Here is a 22,981-nt window from a genome sequence, read left to right as displayed (position 1 = left end):
AACCGTTCTGATTGATTATTAGACAGAACTGTTGTCAAAATAAACAGAACGTCATCAGAATAAAAGTCCCACCTCAAACACATCGACCAAACAGAAAAAAACGTATCGGCCGATGCCGATATTTTAAAAATACCAAATATCTGCCGATATATCGCCAACGCCTTTATAATGGTTGAACACTATTCATTTTCTTACAGAGATTTGCAGAAGCAAAATGGGGATTATTAAGACCAAAGTATACATGGGCCATCCATTGACCATATTAGTCAAGTAGATGTATCAAGTAGGTCCATCCGTGCTCATCCACGGTTGAGAAAGTTGGGAGGATTTGACTGTGCGCAAGATGGAATTAAAGGTATATAAAGGTATATTTATATCTGTGCCTTGAGCTATGTAACTGAGTGTTACTTAACTTGTAAATCCAATTGTTAAACCCAAAGACTCAAAAATATTTTAGTTTCACAACATGAAGGAAGTGTTTTCATAAATGTGACTAGTTGATGAGCTTTGCCGTGACTGTTCACTAAGCTTGCAACAAGTTCCTTGGTGGTTTCCATTTCTCTCTTCCTGTTGGCCATGATTTCCTGTACTGTGTAAACCTCCCTGGAGTTCTGACTATTCTAGAATCACACCATGCAGTTTAGTCTGCCCACTGTCCCGCTGAGTAGGGAGCCACACAGAATGGTCATTTTTATGACTTTGATTGTCAGACAATCACCCAGTGAGTCCAGCCTTTGGTTTGCATAAGGATATTGATTATTTTTTCTACTGCTCACTACAGCAACTCCATTAGCTGAGGAATGTGTTGGGGAGGAAAGGTGTGGTGGCCAGGGACTTCCTGTGGGGTAGGGGGAATGAGAAAGGGGTGTTTTATTGCAGCTTGCACATCAGTGTACATTGGCAAGCATGATGAGTGCAGTCATTTTAGGTCTGCCCAGAAATCCCCTGCTAAAGTTCGGCAAAAAATAAAAATAAAATTGTCTCTCGGTTGTCTTGTCTTGTCTGCTGAAACTTTTGTTTTTCTGACCGTCACACTCGTCTAACACTCATCTAACTTATCTTTCAGTAGTTCAGATGATATCAAGTGCTTTATCTGCACAAGTCAGTTCAGTTTTCAGATAGGATTGCCCCTGAAAAACCAGTCAGATCGCACCTCATGTGTCCTGCTCCCTTTAAGTTGAGTATGTCATGACCAGCAAGTGTGACAGAACTCGGCTAGCACATGACTCAAAACGAGGAACAGAAAACCTGACATTACCACATGCCACACCATCAGCTCATGGGGCATACAGAGAGAAGTTTACTTTCTCCCTTTTTTATCTTGACTAATTTTCCTTTAAAATAACCTTGATTGATCTTTCAACAAGTAAAGCAGGACCAGTCGGTCCTCAAGGATACCTTTAACCTGTTCTTTTTGTTCCCTGTCCTCTTTCAATGTGTTGCTCCACTTGAGAGCGAGGACACACAATCCTTACAACAAGGGAGATAGAGCTGCTTTTTCCGTCGCATTACCTCATCGGGTTAGTGTTTATTTTGCCTTTGTCATGCTCCACATGCAGAGGCATCCGTGTTAACCCTGTCTTTCCTGGTTTAGTTCTTTATACATTGCTAGTGTCTACTTTCCCAAGGATTACCTCAACAGTACCTTGACAAAGACATTGTTGAAAGACCTTGTTGGAGCATTAAGTCTCACTATTACTTTGTGGGCACCAGTCAAAGATTACGTGACCAACATGCACTGTTCAGCTTGGCTAACGAACAACCCTCAGAGAGAGGATGGAGACCACATCACCGAACCCATAGGCGGCACAAGCTTATGTGGTAAGCTGTGATCCCTTACATGCATTCAACAGCCCCTCGTTTATAAAGCACACAGTTTTTATTGTGGTGAAGAGGAATTTAATGGGCTCTCTCAGCTTGTAGTCGTGACTTCATCAAAGAGTGTTTGGTTGAGTTAATTGGTCTGATCTGAGCACATGACTGAATCCTTTATTAGGAATGTCTGAGGAGTATTGTTTTCCATTTACATTTGTGTTGGGATGGTGAAGTGCTTAATCTTTTGGTGTGACAGTTGGCACGTCCAAAGTATTGGAAAGACTAAGCAAATTTCATTGCAAATTTGTCTTATCATAAGGTCTCATTTATACGGTTGGTTGTGAGATCACTATACAGTAGATTTATTGATTTATTCAAACTTTCTTTTTCTCAGATATCACAAGCCACCTGTCTGAAGCAGTCTCGTCTATAAGATATCTGATCAATGCACTAGTTAAGCAGTTGTTACTGGGTTTATCTGTTTAGTATTCCCCCATTCAGAGCTATGAGGGTGTTAAGATCAGGTGAAGGGTGTAACCAACCCCTACTAAAGCAAAGTAGCTCCAGAAATGGATTTACGAGCATTTGGACTGTTATTTCATACTAACTAGAGATGGTTCAGAATAGTTGACTAGTCTCACTAGTGAGGTTTAACTAGATTTTGTTATCAGCATTGCTTTAATGATCAGTTTATAGACAGGAGAGGGCTTTAGCATATTGTGCTTTAGCATTCGCCTTGGGAAAATAACTTTTTGAGAATGATAAGCTTAAATATGGTTTAATAGTTATTTAATTACAGGTATTTAGTTATGTTATACTTTTGAAGATGTGTAGTAGTTTTCATATCACTAATACTACAGCAGCAAAGTAGCGTTAACATGTTCATTCTCAGAGCTTTAGGGCTTTATTATAAACCTGGAAATTCGAAAAGGTGTTTAGCCTTTAAGTAGATGTCTTCTGGGTATGAAAACAGCCTGAGTCATGCACTGTAAAGTTCAAGAACAATGCACGCAAAAAACAAAACCACCTGTTATTGCAATCACTCCAGGCAGTCTTGGCCCGTGCAGGAGGGGAATTACGACTGTCTTTAACAGTTCGAGGTATTCAGCCTCTGGACTCTGTTAGCTGAGAGGGCCCTTGTCCGTCAACGTGTCTTCACTTCAGCCCTGGACTGTTCCCTTATAAGGGGCTCTGTGCTTTTGATTTGAGCTTGGAGCGCTCACGAAAGCAGATCAGCTTCTTGGTGATATGACCATGTAAGAGCAGGGTGCACTGCACACGTTTCATACAATATTTTGCTAGTTGTAGCTTTTTAAGGCTGTATTGTTGCAGGAGAGTTAAGGATTATAAACACTCTAAGGGTTCATATTTTGGTCATGTCATTGGATGTCAAGGAAAAAGATGCATTTAATCTTTAAATTATAAATAAAAACATTGAAAAAACAATTATTTGTGATTAGCGATTATCGCCATTTGACACATGAATGTCAAAGTTGTGGGTGTTGTGGGCTCCCACTTCAGGATAGGCTCATGACAAAGAAGGCTTTGATTTGAATGGCTTCATTATTCAGCAGTACTGGAGTCGTACCTCTTCTGCTGTCAAAATGAGCTGAGAGGTTGACCTATGTGCTGACCTTTCTGCTTGCTAAATGTGTTATATTCACTCTCTGTGTTTCTGTGTTCCAGGATGTGGAGAAAGAGAAAGAGCTGCGCACTCATCTCACTTACGAGGAGATCAGACACAAGGTTGAGCAGTACAACACAGAGTCACGTGACCACTTTAAAATGACACTGGTGAGTTAATGGTGAACCTCCATAATCCACTTATAGACCAGTGAAAACGAATCATTCATAAATCTAATCACTAATCATTTTTAGAATTCAAAAGTCCATCCACATGAACAGAAGTGTTTGTTACCACACAAGTCCCTCCAGAAATAAAATTCTGTCTAATATATATTATTGTTTTTTTTGTTTCATAATAACCCTAACCTTAACCCTAATGGAAAAAAAAATAAACTTAAAATACAAAATCATATTTTATATTACAGACCCTAAAACCCTGTTATGACCCCAAAACAATTTCAGGTTGTCAAATGGTTGAACTTAAGAAAACTTGTAGGACACACACATATATAAAACTATCTTTTCTTTGATGCTTTATCTTTTTGCAGTATTTCTTAATTAATGTTTTATTATTTTTTGCTCAATAGTTACACCATTTGAATTTTTTTATAGTCATTAACAAAAAAAAAAATTACAATTGTATATATATATCATACGTAAAAAACATAAATACATATTGCATTTCTGAAAACTTGACAAATTTTTAATATACATTTTTGTTTCAGAATTATGATTGCCCTTTTAATAAAGAGTTTTATCAACGTCAAATGATACAAACATAAAAAAACATACACAACATGAATGAAAATTGTTGTGTATTCGAGTTAATTATCATTGTTGCTTTAATAAAATCTTCATTATCATCTGTCGTAAACTTTTTATCATGGCTTCTCATGAACCATGTGACAGCCATCAGACTTTACCACTGTACCTTCGTTCAGAGCCCAGCTGCTTATCTCAGGACTGTTTCTGTCTGGATAATACTAGCTCTTTAACAAATACTGATCTCAGACAGGACATGTTTCAAGAGAGCGGTGTCATCTGGACTTAACTGAACACTGTGTACTAGCATATGCGAGCTCTTACTCATTAAGTGTCCACAGTGTCTTGGATCATTAGGTTTCAGGCCTGTGTTTCAGTAGGGTTGTGTGTCAGTGTGGTGGAGTTTCAGAGGAGGTTGTGAGCTGTAATTACACCCCCCGTGTCTCGCCTGTAGCCTGCAGTCACGGCTGCCGTTTGAACTAATGAGCTTACAGACAGAAGAAACTCAAATCTGAGCTCCATCTGGACACAGTCAGAGACCACAGCAAGATATGCTCACCAGCGTTGAGGAAGATGCTTTGAAACTGAAGCTTGTCAAGCTACAAGCTACTCATATTAAACAGTTGAACTATACTTAGCTGCCCAGTTAACGACTCTATAAGTTACTGAGAAACACTTATTGAATATTTGAATATTTATTTTCCACGAAAACAGTAGAAGGAATCCCCTAATAATAATAATAATAATATGTATATTTTTATTTCCTCATTTTTATAATAAGTCTACTTTATAGTTGAATTGAGTCCACTTCACAACTAATTAACTTTATAACACAGCGATAGAACTGTGATTGAATCAACACTGAACTAAATTGAGCGGAATAATGACATTATTGCATTTTTAATGCTGCTTCAACGCTGAAATTGTATTTGTTTCATAATAGGAGAACTGCTAGATTATACTGTTATCTTCTTATCACTGTGAAGCTACTTTGAAACAGTCTGTATTATATAAAGGGCAATATAAATGAATGCAGTTTGAATCACAAACTTACTTTAAATGCAACTAAAATATACAAATAAATCTATACTGTAATGTACACTGTTACAAAATATAATAAAACTGAATGAAAAGTATTTCAAAACAACTGTTGCGTGAATGTAAGTATTTTTCTAAAAAAGACTTCAATATAAGTGCACTGACAACTGAACAAATGAATCCGTGTTTTGAAAATGAACTGCCTGAAAGGAAACAATTAATTGAATTGAATCAGACTTTCTGAATGCATCCTAAAAATGGCAATTTAGCATTTTCTCTAACTAAATGACTGCTCACTTGAGAAAAACACTTTGAAAAACATTTTGCTACATTAGATCATGTCTTTGCTGTTGTCATCTAACCTCAGTCCTCTGTCTCTGTCCTGCAGAATACTAACGGCATGTACACAGGCTTCATCAAGGTGCAGTTGGACCTGCGGAGGCCCATCACAGTGAAAGGAGGCAGGGCAGGAGGGGTCAAAGGTCAGGAGGCATTTTACCTTCCGCGCGGCTCCATAAACACACTGCACATCAGCAGCACCAACACGGCGCGACAGGTGATCGAAGCGCTGCTGAGAAAGTTCACCGTGGCTGACAACCCCGCCAAGTTCGCCTTGTTCAAACGCTTCAGCAGAGAAGACCAAGGTGAGACGCAAACACCAATGCAGAAAATGCATCAGTGTGTGTGTGTGTGTATACAGTAATGACTCAGGTCCCCTAGTGCATACAGTATGTGTTTTGGCAGGAACGGATGCATTCCTGAAATAGGTCAGTCTGAGGAATGCGCGTGTATTTATGGACGCGCTCACACATTCGGGACAGGCCTGTTACTCTGCATGTATGTGCCAACAATACACCATGCCAGTGTAGTAAACACACGTACACAACAGCTGTTGAATGCTCTTTAGCAGATATTAACCAGCCTCCTTCCCCACATTTCAATGCCATACAGGGATATTCTGAGCTGGGGAAGGGTCAGGATGGCCGTCTACTGAGTTTAGTAATAGTGACTAGTTGATTTTGAGCAGTTTTTGGCTTTATACATCAAACAGTGGATTCCTGAGAAGCTCAGCGTTGGTTTTGCTGTGAGAATGTCAGTGTTTCTAATCCATCTCACTGCTTTGACGGACCCCAGCCACTGTCTGAGCCCCCGTTGACGTCACACACACAGCAGGAAACCAGACACGCATATGGCTCACTGATTTTAAGTACCTGCTTTCATAATCTAAGCACCTGGCTGGAATGTGCTCTGGTTTATGTGAAAGAAACAAATCATTTAAAGAACCGACTCATAAGAGTCATTCATTCATGAATCAGACTACACTGGTCTGCATTTGTTTTGCATACAGAAAGAAACAGAAAGATGTCTTGTCTATGTCTTATTTTTCTTTATGTGGTATTTTATCTTCAGACTGCAAATCTAAAACAAAATGGATTAAAATGCAGGCATTATATATATATATATATATATATATATATATATATATATATATATATATATATATATATATATATATATATATATATATATATATATATATATATATATATAATGTACTGCACTTCAGACACAAACAATATCCCTGCAAAGTCAGATTTGCACTGCTGCTTTATCTTCTCTCATTCAATTCAGACTGCAGTGGCAAAATGGCTCGAAATTTGAAAAGAATCTGGATATCATATTTAAAAAAGGGAAATCATTTACAAAAAGAGTCTTAAGTTAATCCCAAAAGGATCCATTTATCCATGCTATTTTTTTTACTACTGTCTAGTGTACTTGTTTTAATGTACTGCATTTTATAACTGATCTAAATACAAAAATAATACTGCAAACTCATGTAAAACTATTTCTTCTGCCATGGTGCATTTGATTCAGATGCACTGAATAGCACTTCTGCTTGATTTATTGGATGAACTGAGCATCGTAGTACTTTGGGGAGCAATAACGCTCATCTTTAATTATTTTATAGGGAGTGTGTGTAGGAGCCAATAAGTGCTGCTGCCAGTGGGGGAATATTTGCTTAGTAGGCCATCTGGGATGATTTTTATTTTTTAGTTTTTGAGACGAAGTATTTTCATGAGGTCTCACCACCATGGGAGATCTTCATCACACTCTAGGAGACAGATATGCGACACTTGTTTGGATTGGGTTTTACAGCTGGTTTTAATGCATGTAAGGGGCCCTCCAGATCTTAAACATCTTCAAGAAATGCTACAGTTAGACACTGATAAACTCCCACCTCAGAGCTCATTCACAGACAGACCCTCATGTGTGATATCACAGCAGTGTGGCATATAAAAGACCACGAATCAACCGCATTAGTGTAGACATAATAACAGCCCTGCTTGTTCTGATTAACCGCTGCTGGAGACAGAAGGAAGTGAGATGAGAGATTCCTCAAGGCTGAAGAAACGCAGGTCTGTGCCCTTTTGCACACTCTAGGTGGAGGAAATCTCCCATAATGCTAAAGTAAACGCAGAAGTTCTAGAGAATTACCTTTTGTTCTTGATATTAGGTGTTGCACTTCCTTTTTCATGCTTAAAGTTTGTTTTTGCTGTGAATTTTGGCCTTAGATCAACATTCAGCAGCATGTCTTCCTCTTTGAGGTGTGTCAGTTCTTTATTAAAGAGAACCTGATTCAGGGCTGACTTTTTAAAGTTTAGCTGCTTTAAATGACATGAAACTATCTTAGGTATCTTAGGTAGTTTTAGGAGGATCTTAGGTAGTTTTTATGCTGAACACCTCTGAGAAGTTTTGTTTCTAAAATCGATCTTTAAATGGTTATAGCTCCTTAAAGAATATAAAAAAATATATTTAATTAACTGGTGTGTTTTTGATTTAGTATATTTTTTGTTAGCTAAACCCTCTCAGTGAAGTTTCTCTAATTCATCATCTTTAAATGGTTATATCTGCTAAAAACATTTTTCATAAAAATCAAAAGTTTGGATCCTGTACCAAAATCGATGAATTTTTTAGCATGCTACAACCGTGAGTTTAAAGCATCGCTGTTAAAAAATGTATATCAGTTGCCCTTTGTGATCCCCAAAAACACATTCACACCAAGAACAATAACTATTAAAATAATAACCATGTTTATTATGAGCGCTCCATTTAAAAGTCATTGTTTTTATCATCCATCAGCTTGAAAAGATCCAGAGATTTCAATGATGTCATTCTTCTGTGTTATTTTTATTCTTCTACTGCGGTCTTCCCTGTTCTCAAATAATTAGAATGGTTCTTAAAACATTATAGTTGGTGTGAACTGGCCTTTATTGTTGCCTGGCGTTGTTTTTGTCTCTGATGGTAATGTTGTGTCTGTCTGTGTGTGTGTGTGCAGTGTACACCTGTAAGCTCTCAGAGGAAGAACACCCTCTCTTCCTGCGTCTGGTGGCGGGACCCAGTACAGATGTGCTCAGCTTTGTCCTGAAGGAGCAGCAAACCGGTGAAGTCCTGGTGAGCATTCGCTTTAGGTTTCTATCACAATCCTATATTAATGAAAACGTGTCATGACACACATCTTCCTCTCGGTCATCAGTGGGACGCCTTTTCCATCCCCGAGCTGCAGAACTTCCTCCGCTTCTTGGATAAAGAGGAGCAGGACCAGATTTGCTCGATAACCAATCGCTACAACGCCTACAGAGAGAAACTGGAGGAGGCCATGAGAGCGACTGGCGGCCTGGGATAAAGCCAGTGCTTATGTGAAGGAACTATAGCACTGCTGCCTCTAGTGCTCACTGTGTGTAAAGAACACTTATTAGGTGTCACTGTGCCAAGCGGACACCCCTTCTCAGAAACTCAGAAGAGAGCACTGAGCTCCCAGAATGCACCTCAGGTGCCATATTTACCCATCCACCCTCTTTCACACTTTCAGTTGTTTCTCATGTTCTGTTCTTTTACCTCTTGTGAACGATGCAAATGTGGAAATCAGATCTGTTTTTATTTAATTGTTGGATGTTGTGGTTTGTACATATTTTTGTTTGTTGTTTTAATTTATGTGGGTGAATGTTATTATACTTTTTTTTTTTTTTTTTAGTAAAAGAGTCTTATTCTATGGCAAATATACTTATCGACCAGAAACTGATGGGACTGGGGATTTATTTTATTTTATTTTATTTTATTTTATATTAAATACCAGATGACATAATGTGCCCTACCAAAGATAGTGTTGATGTGCTGTTGACAAAATGATGACCAGACAGACAGTAAGCGCATGTTTGTGAAAGAGAAGATTGAATATGGTGAAGTAGGGATAAGAAATGAGGACTAAAGCAAAGTCATAATCACAAGTCTCTGAAGGGATGGCTTGAATGCAAATAAAAACCTTTTTAAAAGTAAGCATTCTCAGGTGAAGTGCTGGAACTGAATGGATTCAGGAAGTTGGCGAAGGAGCATAGAGGATGTTGGAAAGTATGCGGGAAGTGTCATGCAGCGGGTTTGGAGCGGAGCTGACTGATGTCTATCGGGGTCAGATGGTCTTCACAGTAAATTATGGGTTGTTTTGAGCTCTAGTTTAAGCAGATAATCATTGAACAGTGTATTTGCTGTTCGCCTCTCATCATTGACCCTGGAAAATGCGTTAGAGGATGTCTTCAAGATAAATGACTGAATATACAAGTAATGAAGATTGTTTGTTTTGAAGCTACAGCCTGAAAATAGTAGATTTAAGCTAGTTTGATTGGTGAATATATACGTGTAATCACACCGATCTGATTTACTGTACCAAAAGTTAATTTCACGTGCTTTTCTTCATTGTAGCTGAAACTGTTACTGTTGTGAGGTACAGTAAAAGAAAAGCAGACAGTGCTACTTTGTCTCAGCACACAAGGTCGACATTTTTGATGGTGTTTGGAAGGATACTTGTGTATCAGTAGGTGATTTTAATATGTATCCTCGTTTCTTTCTGTATGCTAGTGCTGCATGATGGTTTTTCTGATTGGTACTGCAACATTGTTGTCTATTGTGACACGCAGGTAGCGGCATCTTGTGGTCAACTGCTGTAACTACATCTCTGCAGTCTTAGGTCTCACCTGTGTCAATTTGATTATTTTAGACACAGATTGTGTGCTTTATTAAAAAAGATTTGTTTCTTTATTATTATTATCGGTTTTATAACCTCTAACCAAAGATCTAGATAAAATGCATAATTTAATTTAAGTTTGATGCAAATTGCCTGGTGCAATCAGTTTTACACCTCAGTAAACTGAGGTTACATAGTATAGTATCTATCTTGTCTGATGGTTTTACCAGGGCAACTTTAATTGTAAACACTGGGGTAAATATAAATTAGAGTAATTAGTGTAATTGTTGTGTGAATATTACATCACGACAGTCTCAATATATGCAATCGAGGAGGATTTTGCAGGGGAATAAGACCAGTAATCTTATAAATGCTTTTTGTGCACTTTGTTTTAATTCAGGGAATTATTTTTATTTTGATTTATTAGTCTTCATCAGATGCCTATTGTCTTCCACTGTTTTAAAACGGCATTGCATCTAGTGGAAGCTCAGTTATGTTTTATAGATTTTTTTTTTTTTCTTAAAGCTGTTTCAGAACTTGATTAGTGTTTTTTTTTCATAAACAAGCTTTTGTTTGTAGAGTAAGACTGTGAATGAATGTTATACTGTATTCTCGTGTAGTAAAGGGTTGTGGATGTGAGTGAACTGCTTTACTTATTTTCAATTTACATGCATGTGTTATATTAATTCATGCATATTTTAACGGCTGTTTTAGGACATCACAGGCCAGTGCTGTTGTTCTTTAGGTAATTTAGAGACTGCTCATGAAACACACTCTGCATTTGCCAACAAATCTCATTTGGTTCCAAAGTTGTAAGTGACATGCATATTTTGTCAAATTATATAGAAGACACCAGAAGTGGCATCCATGGAAAAACATTGTTTTTAAGATTTATGGATTAAATATGCATGGTTAGAATCCAGATGTCATGCATTTTTGACAATGACGGAGGTTTTTTTTTTTTTTTTTTTTTTTGAGGGTTTTTACCAATCGTGGCCTTTCTTGTTAAAGATTTCTTTAAATAAAGATGAAACGTTTCTCAATTCACAGCATCTGTCATCTGTAAAAAAAAAAAAAAAATCCACCCATGGAAAATCCTTTTTAGATTTGACGAGCACAAAATTCTGGTATTTCTAATTATCTGAAATCATTTGTCATTAAACGAATAATTGTTTTGATCTAAATCGCACTTTACAGAGGCAACCCTCTTGCAGTTTATCTCGAAAGGTCACACAATGGCGGTTGCACAACTTTTCAGCTCATCTACTGGCTTTAAACATCACACTAAACTGTAAGGTTTTACGTGAGAGCAGAATTAGCATGTGAATGGTGTGTCCTCTGCATGAACCCGTGTCAGATGTCTTCATCAGTGACTCATCGCACACTTCACGCGGAGAGCAGCGCGTCTTCTCTCGTGGCGTCCGTGAACACAAGCTGAACTTTATACAACTCTCAGAAAGACCTCACGACGCAAGCATGTAAGTTTACAGCATTTATAGAGACCGAATATCGTATTTAAAAGACTTGGACGTAGTGCCACTGCAAACGTTCACTTTGGATAAACAAACCTGGTGTTTTCATTGCTGTTGTTCACTTGTAGAACCTCAGTGTAGTTTACTTCACATTCCCTTCAGAAGTGAAAACCGTCAGCTGTCGCGGACTATTTGCGTTATTTAGTAAAAAAAAAAAAAGAAGAAGAAGCGCGTTTCTATTGTGCTTTAGCGTCATTTGTGTTAATTAAACATTATTTCACAACCTCTGATGTAGTTTTGATAATGAGATGTTCCTGTGCTGAAATGAAAGATATCGCGTGCGAGTCTGGACTGCCTTTAAAATCGAATCACACAGAATTTATATGTTGTGACATTTTGTGTGGTTATAACCATCTAAACCATCTAAAGGTCTTATTATAATATTTAGTTGAATATAATGTTTATGTAAATAAACATGGTATTATATATCGAATAAATATAATCGAATAACCAAATATTACACTTAATTTGATTAATATTATTGGTAACACTGTTTTTGTTATTATTTTGTAATTTCTGAATGCCAGCATTCGTTTTTAATGATCATTATATGTAGTTTAATATTTAATATTTAAATTATATTTGAGTTATTTTAGTCAGTTTTTCATTATCACTATATTTAACTGAGTATTATTAAAACATATTATGTATGATATAATATTGAAATAACAAAAAATGTAATTTTTTATTAATATTATTATTATACTGTTTTGTTATTAATTTGTGATTTCTGTAATTTATTGTTCTTATATTGTTTACATTTTTACCATTATAATATAATATAATATAATGCTGTATATTAATATAATATTGACCACACTGCCATACAATTGGTGTTACAGAAAATCCCAAAAAGCCCATTTTTGTGATTCCTAAATGTCATTATTATTTTTTATGAACACAATGTTAAGTTAAATATAAAAATTATAAAAATAAATTTTGCTATTATATGAATATAAAATGTAATTAATAAAAAAAGTAAAATTTATTTTGATTAATAGTTTTGTTGATGCTATTGTTTAATTTTCTGTAATGTAAATCTGTAATAATTGTTTTGAAGGTTTTACATTTTTTTTTAAAGATGTGGGATGTCTTTGCTACTGTAATGATTTTATTTATTTTTTTGTTTTTATTATACCATATTTTGTACAGTGTCTGAAAGCATTTTACCCATTTCCACAGGTTAGGGACGAGTTCTGTAAAGGTTTTATTGCTGGCAGTTGCAGTTGGTGTGTATCTCATTCCCTCTCCTATCGATCCCGAGCCATACACGTGAGTCTCGTTGCAAATCTTGCAGTGAAATGATCTTCAAAGAGCACTCAGTGACGTTTAATGTCACGCTGATGTATGTTTTCCAGATTCGAGGACCCCCCGCCTGCTCTGGACGGCCCTCTGGCAGTAAACACACGATTACAGAGAGGTCGACGGCTGTTTTCCGGTCAACTCAAAGGCCCGGAGTCTTTCACAGCTGACCAGAAAGGTGAGCCTGGTCTTGAGCGTTTATCTGTTTGGTTTGAGAAATGCAGTCAGGTCTCATCTCTCCACTGTGTCTCTGAAGGAAACATCTACACTGGCACCGTCGACGGCAAGCTGTGGAGAATCAGCAATGAATCCCTCACTTTCATCACTCAGACGGGCCGAAACATCCCTGAATGTGGTAAATCTGCAAACAGCTCGTGCAATTCAGGCTGAATCCTAGCAGCTTCATTGTGTAAGACACTTCATGTGGCTTGATGAATATGTATCGCGGAGACGTTTGTTGGACACCCCCCCCCCTCAGCTGCCGTCACACATTAGACATGCTGAAGTGATTCACAAAGACTCAAGTGTTGTTTTATCAAAGCCTTGGCTGTTCACAAGAGTCTTGAATGCAGATGTCTTCATTAGAGCTCATTCCTTATGTTGAGGTTTAATGCCTCTCTCTTATTTTACTGTATTTTAAATAATCATTATGTAGGTAAAGGAGTTCTTTGGCGAGTCATAAGCAGAATGCATGTGTCTGTCAGTAAGCAGATAGTCTGATTTTCTGTTATCAAGCATGTTGTCCTGTTGTTGTTGGTTGTATAGGCACGAGTACAGACTATGAGCCAGTATGTGGTCGTCCACATAGTCTGAGACTGGACCGAGACGGACAGCTTATCGTGGCCGACTCTTATCAGGGGCTGTTCAAGGTTGACCCTTGGACTGGAGAGAAGACGTTGCTACATTCCAGCACAGAGGGTCGGTCAAAAAAGAGCTTTGCACAACAATTTGGTTGCTTTGATCAGTTACCTAATCATCTTGCCATTTTTATGTCAATTTACTATATAACTGCTTCTTTATATTTTTATACGAATCGGCCTCACTAAAATAAAAAATAAAAAGCATTATATTTAAATAACCCTGCCACATTCCTCCTACAAGGAGCTGATGGGATTCCCTTTGGCTTTCTGAACGGTCTGGAGATTTCTAAAAACGGAACTGTGTTTTTCACCGACTCCAGCAGTAAATGGGGAAGACGTCACGTCCGTTACGAGGTGAGCGAGCGAACATATCGTACTTCTTTGTTGAATTAAGTTCACGTGCACTAAAGGCCGCTTCTCTCTGCAGGTGTTGGAGACAAACCGTCTGGGTCGGCTTCTCTCGTATGACCCCGTGACCGGCCGTGTTCGGACGCTGTTGGATTCTCTCTACATGCCCAACGGCTTTGCCTTCTCACCTGATGAGGACTTCCTGCTCCTGGCTGAAACCAGTATCGCACATGTTATTAAGTAAGATCTGAAAAATGATATTTGTTCATTTATCAGGATGGTAGAGTATGGTGTTTAGACTTTCTCCCTGCTTCTCAGGTTCTGGTTGAAAGGACCTAAAGCGGGCACCAAGGAGGTGGTCCTGAACAACATGATCGGTTACCCTGATAACATCCGCCTCAGTGACCGTGGCACGTTTTTAGTGGGCATAACCACTGTTAGATTCAGAGGACGGCTTTTCCCACCGTTCTTGGATCTGATTGGTCCGTATCCTGCTGTTAAACGCTTCATAGTGAAGGTGGGTAAATCTTAAATATGTGGGGTTCAGAGTTATTTTAGTATCACTGAGATACTATTGTAGTTTTTATTCATATTTTGATATTTATTTTATTTAGGCTAACTTTTTTTTAATCATTTTAGTTTTTATTGAATATAATAAATAACCCAGGTGAGGTTCTTATTTTCATTTTGGTACATTTTGTTTTTGTTTGTTTTTTAATTTCTATTTAGTTTCTAATAGTTATTTCAGTTTTTGAGTTATTTTAGTACTTCAAGTTGAACTAAATGGCAATGAGAAATGTTAGCATGGCATGGCAACTAGCTGAAATAAAATATATAACAAAATAAAGCAAATTATTTTATTTGAATTAGTATATATTTTATATCAGGTAATTTTATGATTTTATTTTCAGTTAAGCATAATAGTTATGCATTATGCATTGCTAAATAATTTTGTTTGTTTTATTTCTTTATTACTTTGTGTTATTTTATGTCTATTTATGCCAAATATGTCTTTTTAGTTTGCCATTTCTATGCATTTATTATAATATATACAATAGTTTGTATTTTAGTTTTAGTTGTTTTAGTGCATGAAGTAAACCAATAGTTAACCGGCAAAGATAAAACATAAAACAGTATTTTTTTGAATCTCGATCATGAACTCTGTTGCAGCTCGTTCCTCTCGGCTGGTATGATGTTCTGCTGCCCAAATACGGCTTGATTCTGGAGCTGGGGTCTGACGGAGAGGTGATCGACAGCCTCCACGACCCCACAGGCAGCCTCACGTGGGCCGTCAGCGATGTCTTCCAGCAGGGGACGCACTACTATCTGGGCAACACTGACCTGCCGTTCCTGCCTGTGCTGGAGGAGTGGAGCTGACTCACACATGGGAAAACTGGGACTTCTGATAACCTTTCACTGAGAATGTAAAATGATTTCATTTTAACAATGCACCTCAGTCTTGTGAAAAAGCTTCTAACTGTTAATTCTGTGACTTTGAGTCTGGTTATAATTGGTCTAACACAGATGTTTTAACTGTATTAGTGCCACAATCTGTTTTGTTTTATAAAGTTTTTCTGAACTGCAAAATGCACTGGTCAACGTGCACTAGAAATGTAAGATATGATAATTTTGAACAGCTGTTCCCAATAAAAAACATTTTCTTATGCTAATGTGATGCAAAAGACAGAAATAATGTTGCACTTCGATGGCAGTGAACTGACACAAAAACCCAAATATTAAAAATGTATGTAGGATATACAGATTAACTCATTGCAATTAGTTAAAAAATGACAATAAATCCGATTTTTAAAATTACATTTAGCTGAATAAATGTTATAAAATTAAGCAAAAAATAAAATAAAATAAAATAAAAATTAATAAAATAAAAACACTGCAATAAAAATGATTTCAGAATGCTTTTATCAATCAAACACACAAGACAAAAGTCCACAGCAACCATTGCAATGCTACTAACAAATATCATGAAAGAATTATGTGCAAAACATCATTAAACATGTCAGGCCTGTTGATCACAGACTGGAAAGTGCTTCACTGAACGGATGTATTGAAATATTGTGAAAAAGATATGCTTATGCCTGTCTGCCTCCTCTCCGGTCAATTTGGGTGATTTGAGAAATTGGCAGTCACAGCAGAAGGTTGATGAACGTTAGGTAGTAGTCTGAAAGTAAGTCTCTCATCGCCTCAAGTTTGTGTTGCCCACCGCAGGATTTCCCTCAAAGAACCAAAAATACACAGATTCATCAAAGACCTGCTGTGATCCACAGCTTTTGCTCATTCTCAATGGACATCCATCAAACACAAAACTCAGAGAAGAAAACATTTAAAAGGAAATAATGAAATACTAAATACAATATTTGCACCTAGTGAGTGAATCTTTTAGTTATAGAACTCAAGTGAAATGTCTGTCCAAACATAGATTGTGTGCTGCCATACGCAAGTGTCAGGAACTGAAAACGTTAGAGAATATTTTTATATAATAAGGTATATTGTGCATTAAAACTACTGTAATTCATTATCATATGCAAGCCTATTTCTGCTATGGGATAAAAAAAAAGAAATGGTAATCGCAATTTTTAATCTCACAATTCGGACTTTAGAATTTTAAAATGTAGAAGATATAAACTCACAATGAACTCGCTTTTATTGTATATAAAGTTGCAATTCTAAGAAGTTTGAATTGTGAGATTTGTAACAAAAAAAAAAAAAAACAACTACAAAAAAAAACGGAATTCTGAGAATTCTCACTATTTATTAGTTTACATTAGGTTTTCTCAGAAATGTGGATTTATATCTTGCAATTGTGGAAAAAGTCAAAATTGTGATAAACTCACAATTGAAAAAAAAAAAAAAAAATCCTAATTGTACGATAAAAAGTTGCAATGACCTTTTTTTATTTTTGATCCTGTAGCCAAAAAACAAGCTTCCATTCTCAGTGTTGATCATAAAAGGCAGGCTTAGTAGAGTTGTGAATTCTTTTATAACTGAGGATGTGGAGTGGAATGTTTCAGACACATCTGGCAAACAAACAAATAATCCCAACAATTTTCAAATGCATTACAAAATTGGAAAACTCAAAACGGTTTAAAGCAAAAGTAAAACAACATTTTCAAAAACATTACAATAAAGACAATATCCTGTGTTACTGTTAAAGCAGCAAAACTGAAGGTTAATTGAGAATAAAGAGGAATCTGATGTGAATGAGAGCTGGAGGGGATGAAGGTCGTGTCTGTGGTGTGTTTGGTACCCTGGGCGCACCCTGATGACCTCATCAGAGGAGAGACCGGCAGGATATAAAGGGAGCAAGAGGGCTTGTTTTTCAGTGCCCTATATTCTTTCCCTCCATGTGTCTTGTTCCTGTAAACCTCTCCACGCTCTACTTCAGCGTCTGTCGTCGTTTGTTTCTGTGAGGCACGAGGCTGCTGAACATCAACCGAGGATCAAACCTGAACCTGGGGAAACAGTGACAAGCGAGCTGGAAGTTAGATTTCCTAACATCTTAATAATAATAATACAGCTATTTCTAGTGAATGCTGAGTGTTGAAGTGTTAATGAAGCACTGACTGTGAGTCGTAGACGCCTGGCGTTCTGCAGGACTGTCCCGAGCAGGACTGCAGCATCATGAGACGGTGGTTCATCTTCTCCAGGACCTCCTGATCGATACTCTTGGCGATGTTGCTTAGCTGAAACGGGTCTGCTGTCAGGTTATAGACCTCCACAAACACCTGCAAGCAAAGACGCTGTGCTATTATTACAGTTATTAATACATATTAAATATTTTTTATTATACTTTGCAGTATTACGGTCAGTGCGCTGTTGGAAGCACTAGCTTTTATTTTTACCTCGTTATCATCAAATTCACAGTACTGTAAGTTGGCGGCCTGTGCTACTGTGCGGACGCAGGCGTACGTGTTATTGTACGAGTCTTCGCACACACAGTCGGGGAAGCACTCCTGCAGAGACAACAGCTGTGTTACAGCACTCATTTTTTGTGGTTACTGTAATGACTGTTTATTTGTGGCACACAGAGCCTCACCGAGACCCCGGGGCCCAGCAGAGGGCAGGCTGGGTCTGAGATGTTGCTTCCTTCTCCCTCATATTCCACCAGTACATCAGATCTCCACGTGCTGCTGTTCCCTTTACTGGTCTGAGACACAAAGACAACTCAAATCAAACGCAAACCCTTGTTCATTTACATTCATTTAAGTTAATTATACTGAAACTGTAGCAAGAAACACTACAAAAAACGAGCATTATGCCCAAAATGACCAAGAATGCCAATACTTTAATGCATTTTTAATTTAATTAATTTCAAAGTTAATAAATTCAAACAGGATTCACCATGATAGGAAGAAATGACATCCCGTCCATCTGAGTTTCATTGACGCTGTATCCTGCGATGTCCAGGATTGTTGGACCCAAATCCACATTTGCTATAAGTAACTGTTAAAACAGATCAATTATTTACACATAAAATAAATTAAAAAAAGCTATAAAAAATTATATAAAAACCTTTTCTGTTAATGTGAATATTACATATACATGCTATTATTATAGCGTGCATACACAAGGAAAAAACAAACAAATCTGGTTTAGAATCAAAAAAAAAAAAAAAACTATAAAATTAAATAATGTGAGAAAGTTAAAGTAAACTGGGGGGGGGGCTGGACTGAAGATGCAGTGAACAAATAAAAAAAATACTATTAAGAAAATACATGTAATTTAGTTTTTTTATGGTTGTTTATATTACCGGGCTTGTCTGGTTGGGTTTGATATTAGGCCCTCGCACCAAAAGAGGAACTCTGATATCAAATTCATAGAGTTGCCTCTTATCCATTGGAAGAGAAAACTGGCCTGAGAGACGAAACAGACACATGACAAAATAAAAGCTAGGGAAAGTAAAAAAAAAAAAACATTTCTTCTCTATATAACTCATTGTGTACCTGTGTGGTATCCATTGTCAGAGGTGAAGATGATGTAGGTGTTACTAAGCTCTCCTCTGACCTCCAACTTTCTCACCACCTTCTCCACCAGGTCGTCTACAGATAGTAAAGTGCGCCACCTGGTGGAACAGATCATCAGTGTCGCATTACTTCATGTGCAATATTAATATCAAGTGCATGATTTAAAAGCGTCTGAATACCGTTTTCTGTAGGCGTTATCCAAGAACTCCACTGAAGAGTTGGTCATGGGCGTTTTTGCTTGTCTGATGAGCCAGTGCTTGTCCTGAAAAACAGGTTGAAATGCCGTCACATATTCAAAAGATGATCCAATCAGAATATTTCAGACACGTCAGGCCCGTACCTTGCCGTGTATGTTAAAGTTAGGGTCTCTTGGTGCTTTAACATTGGGGAAACTGCTCTCGTACTGAGGAGCGGCTGTCCAGGGCGAGTGAGGGGCCGGTGTGGACACCATCATGAAGAAAGGCCTGCGGTTTGACTTGTTTTCCAGGAAGTCGATGGAAATATTGGCCTGGAAGGAATCAGAAGCGACTGAACATCAAATGCATGAGGTCTGATGTAGTCTCGTGAACACAGGTGAGATCTGCTCGTACCAGAACATCTGTAAGGTAATCTTCGCTGTAGTTCTGTCCATGCCGCTGCTCCCTGCCGTTCACCGACAGCGTGTAGTTGTAGTATTTGGAGTTTCTCTCCTGTAGGAATATGTTCAAATCATTGCAAATATTTCACTTTAAACAAATCTGGTTTAGAATCAAAACTCGTTTTCCGAAACCTGAAAATGTAAAAAAAATTGACATTACAGAAATACAAATATAACTTAGAAAATTTAAATAAAGAAATAAAACAGTTAAATTAAATAAAAATGATTAAAATAAAGAAAAATACTTTTTAATAAATGAATACATCCAAACATTTTTCCGGTCTTTTGAAAAAATTAAACAAACCAAACCAATCTGCTCTCAGTGAGCTATGAATCATGGGAGCTGCTATTAGGAAAATAATTAGAATGGCTTCAGAAAACATTTCTTGCAGGAGTTCTTGTATCAGCTTCCCAAACATGCTATATTTTAGGCTACAAACTGTTTTCCTAACCTTTCAGCTAACATTAGATTTTACAGCACTGATGGGAAAGGTTGAAGGCCTTGTCAATGTATTCCAGCTTGTCATCTTTCTCTTTTTTTCATTTCTTCATTTAACTTCAAAACTGTTTTTTAATTTCTCTTTTATTTTTTATATTCTACTCATGATTCCCATAAGTAAGCCTTCGGGTTATAGTATTATCTCTCTCTCTCTCTCTCTCTCTCTCTCTCTCTCTCTCTCTCTCTCTCTCTCTCTCTCTCTCTCTCTCTATATATATATATATATATATATATATATATATATATATATATATATATATATATATATATATATATATATATATATATATATATATATATATATATATATATATATATAAAATTAGATTTCATTTTTTGGTTTTCATTTGAATTTTGTTGCATTTTATTAGCTTTTTTTATTAGATTTTTATTATAAAAATATTTCTGAATTATTTTATTTTTAATTTCAGTTTTCAGTTAGTTAGTAATTTTAGAACTCATTTCAGTTAGTTGCAAATTTTCATTCAGTTTTTCCATCACAATAACATCACTGCTATATATGAACAGTCAAAATATTTTTACAGTTAAATGATTACATTATTAAAAGGGGGGTGAAATGCTCGTTTCACTCAATATCCTGTTAATCTTGAGTACCTATAAAGTAGTACTGCATCCTTCATAACTCCAAAAAGTCTTTAGTTTTATTATATTCATAAGAGAAAGATAGTCTGTACCGATTTTCCCGGAAAAACACCAGCGCCAGCAGGCTTTTGCGTTGAGAGCGTTTGGAAGCTGTGACTTTACCGTGAGGAAAGCAGTTTTACTCACCGCCTGCGGTTCCAACACACGATCGTGACCCTTTTTCGTTGGGATTGCATTTTCCTTAAGAAATAAACGATACGCAAATCCGGCGTCAAACTGGGCCTTGTTTGTAAAACAAGCATCTTCGAAATGCAAGGAACAAACACAAACACTTTCACAACTCTGTTGATGCTCTGTAAAAATAAACTCCTTCCACTGGTCCCTTAATGCTGGTTTTTTTTGGTAATCTGTGCAGGGTTGTCTTGCCCTGGCAACCAAAAACACACTTCTGTGACATTTCGCGACGCTCTCGCTCTGATCAGTGAAGTCTGTTGTGCTCTCAGTGCTCTGCTATACGGGAGCGCGCGCTCTTCCGGCAGAAGTGCCCTAGGACCCATATAAGGAAATTCCGTTCCATCTAACGTCACACAGAGCCATTTGCGAAAAAAACTTTCCGAAACTTGTGACAAACCGGAAGGAGTATTTTTGGAACAAAAATACTCCTTCAAACGTACAAATTAATTTTTGAAACTTTGTCCATGTTTAGCATGGGAATCCAACTCTTTAACAGTGTAAAAAACTCAGTATGCATGAAATAGCATTTCACCCCCCCCTTTAAATGATACATCTCCTGTCTTTTTCTTACCAGGGCAAACCAGTGATCCCAGCCTGGAGGAACGTGCTCCACACCTCCTGATTTTTTATTCCCGTACTATAGCAGAGAAACAGACACGGATGATTCAAGGTGATGAACCGTCAACTGATTCACCCAAAGAAAAGGTTTCATCAGTGTGAAAGCTCCCAGTATGTGTTTTCACCTCATTCAGATACTTCCCAGCAAAGAAGGTCTGATAGATGCCGTGTTTCTGAAGGAAGGCAGGGAAAGTCTCGGGCTCTTGGGTCTTCTGCCATGCAGTGCTGCTGCAGTTGCCCTCCAGCGTGTTGTTGACCACATGATGGTTATGAGGATATTTGCCCGTCAGGATGCTCGCCCGGCTGGGACAGCAAAGGGGACTGGCGACAAACTGCATGAGAGAAGAAATGGCAAAAAGAGTTGAGAGATGCTGTGCAAATTAACAGATGCAATGGCAAACATACATCCTGGTTGATCCTCAATGCACATTTTAATTGTTATGTCTAACAAATTTATAAATATTCTCATGTAGAACAATATAAGGGCTTTTTAAGCTTGGATGACATGCAAAATCCCATAGCACTTGTATGCAACAATGAAGAGATCTAGCACAATTTCTACTCACCGTGTTTGTAAAGGTTATCCCAGCATCACCTATCAGCTTTTTAGTCTTCACCAAAGGGATCTGTAGAACGAAAGATGGAAAGATTCTCGTGAAGCAGCTCGTTTAAGTTACTAAGACACGATACATAAAAGTAAAATGCATGGAAGAAATCAAAACCACGGAGAATGACAACAAAAAACTACTTTCTTAGACAATATAACGTTACTCACCATTCCACCGGTAGACACATCTAGATCATCAGTCAGGATTAAAACTATATTCGCTCTGGGATTCATTTTAGCCTCGGCCAGACTGTTACAATGCAAAGTGACGCAGATGAGAATAACATGTAACATACCAAACGGAGAAGAAGCCATCTTTAGTGCCGAATTAAAAACACATAAAGCCATGACCTAAACGAGGACCTTTTCTTGAGATAAAAGCATTAAATTCTGTAAGGAAAGGAAAACGCTGGTGCAGCTAGCTTGCCTAGTCTTGTGTGAGAAATTACTAATCATACTATGGCGACTTTTTTGCTTCATGAATATTATGTAGACGTTCTG

At 37.3% G+C, this 22,981-nt stretch overlaps 3 protein-coding genes across 6 annotated transcripts in view; 2 read left to right on the top strand and 1 right to left on the bottom strand.

Moving 5' to 3' along the window:
- LOC113064295 (ras association domain-containing protein 3-like) overlaps window positions 1-10,897 on the top strand; it is a 38,025-nt gene extending 27,128 nt beyond the window's left edge. For all 4 annotated transcript variants that reach the window (XM_026234989.1, XM_026234997.1, XM_026235017.1 and 1 more), the window contains 4 exons: window positions 3,502-3,609; window positions 5,630-5,885; window positions 8,579-8,694; window positions 8,777-10,897. In XM_026234989.1, coding sequence (XP_026090774.1) covers window positions 3,502-3,609; window positions 5,630-5,885; window positions 8,579-8,694; window positions 8,777-8,926 — 630 coding nt within the window. In that variant the 3' untranslated portion in view covers window positions 8,927-10,897. The remainder of the gene's footprint in view (window positions 1-3,501; window positions 3,610-5,629; window positions 5,886-8,578; window positions 8,695-8,776) is intronic.
- Window positions 10,898-11,500: 603 nt separating this feature from the next.
- Window positions 11,501-15,970, top strand: LOC113064312 (adipocyte plasma membrane-associated protein). Its single transcript, XM_026235030.1, has 9 exons — window positions 11,501-11,736; window positions 12,973-13,062; window positions 13,149-13,270; window positions 13,349-13,447; window positions 13,858-14,010; window positions 14,194-14,306; window positions 14,380-14,540; window positions 14,619-14,817; window positions 15,471-15,970. The coding sequence occupies exons 1-9, from the start codon at window positions 11,585-11,587 to the stop codon at window positions 15,675-15,677; spliced, it is 1,296 nt and encodes a 431-aa protein (XP_026090815.1). The 5' UTR covers window positions 11,501-11,584; the 3' UTR covers window positions 15,678-15,970.
- A 233-nt stretch (window positions 15,971-16,203) lies between these two features.
- Window positions 16,204-22,959, bottom strand: LOC113064286 (N-acetylglucosamine-6-sulfatase-like). Its single transcript, XM_026234977.1, has 14 exons — window positions 22,649-22,959; window positions 22,440-22,499; window positions 21,999-22,205; window positions 21,827-21,892; window positions 19,873-19,971; window positions 19,623-19,790; window positions 19,462-19,544; window positions 19,262-19,380; window positions 19,069-19,172; window positions 18,660-18,761; window positions 18,355-18,465; window positions 18,161-18,271; window positions 17,883-18,043; window positions 16,204-17,770 (listed from the first exon to the last, which is right to left on the bottom strand). The coding sequence occupies exons 1-14, from the start codon at window positions 22,826-22,828 to the stop codon at window positions 17,695-17,697; spliced, it is 1,647 nt and encodes a 548-aa protein (XP_026090762.1). The 5' UTR covers window positions 22,829-22,959; the 3' UTR covers window positions 16,204-17,694.
- Between the last annotated feature and the right edge of the window lie 22 nt (window positions 22,960-22,981).

The sequence above is a fragment of the Carassius auratus genome, chromosome 4 (genome assembly GCF_003368295.1).
Source record: "Carassius auratus strain Wakin chromosome 4, ASM336829v1, whole genome shotgun sequence".
NCBI lineage: Eukaryota > Metazoa > Chordata > Actinopteri > Cypriniformes > Cyprinidae > Carassius > Carassius auratus.
The sequence above is the reverse complement of the archived record's forward strand: the minus strand, read 5'-3'. Positions and strand labels throughout refer to the sequence as shown.

Bases quoted from the DNA above. Each gene is read 5' to 3' on its own strand.
- LOC113064312 (XM_026235030.1), top strand. From the start codon at position 11,585: ATGGTGTGTCCTCTGCATGAACCCGTGTCAGATGTCTTCATCAGTGAC. The intron at 14,541-14,618 runs GTAAGATCTGAA...CCTGCTTCTCAG, and splicing joins AGTATCGCACATGTTATTAA to GTTCTGGTTGAAAGGACCTA. The intron at 14,818-15,470 runs GTGGGTAAATCT...ACTCTGTTGCAG, and splicing joins TTAAACGCTTCATAGTGAAG to CTCGTTCCTCTCGGCTGGTA.
- LOC113064286 (XM_026234977.1), bottom strand. From the start codon at position 22,828: ATGGCTTTATGTGTTTTTAATTCGGCACTAAAGATGGCTTCTTCTCCG. The intron at 22,206-22,439 runs GTGAGTAGAAAT...TCTCTCATGCAG, and splicing joins GGATAACCTTTACAAACACG to TTTGTCGCCAGTCCCCTTTG. The intron at 21,893-21,998 runs GTGAAAACACAT...TCTCTGCTATAG, and splicing joins CTGGGAAGTATCTGAATGAG to TACGGGAATAAAAAATCAGG.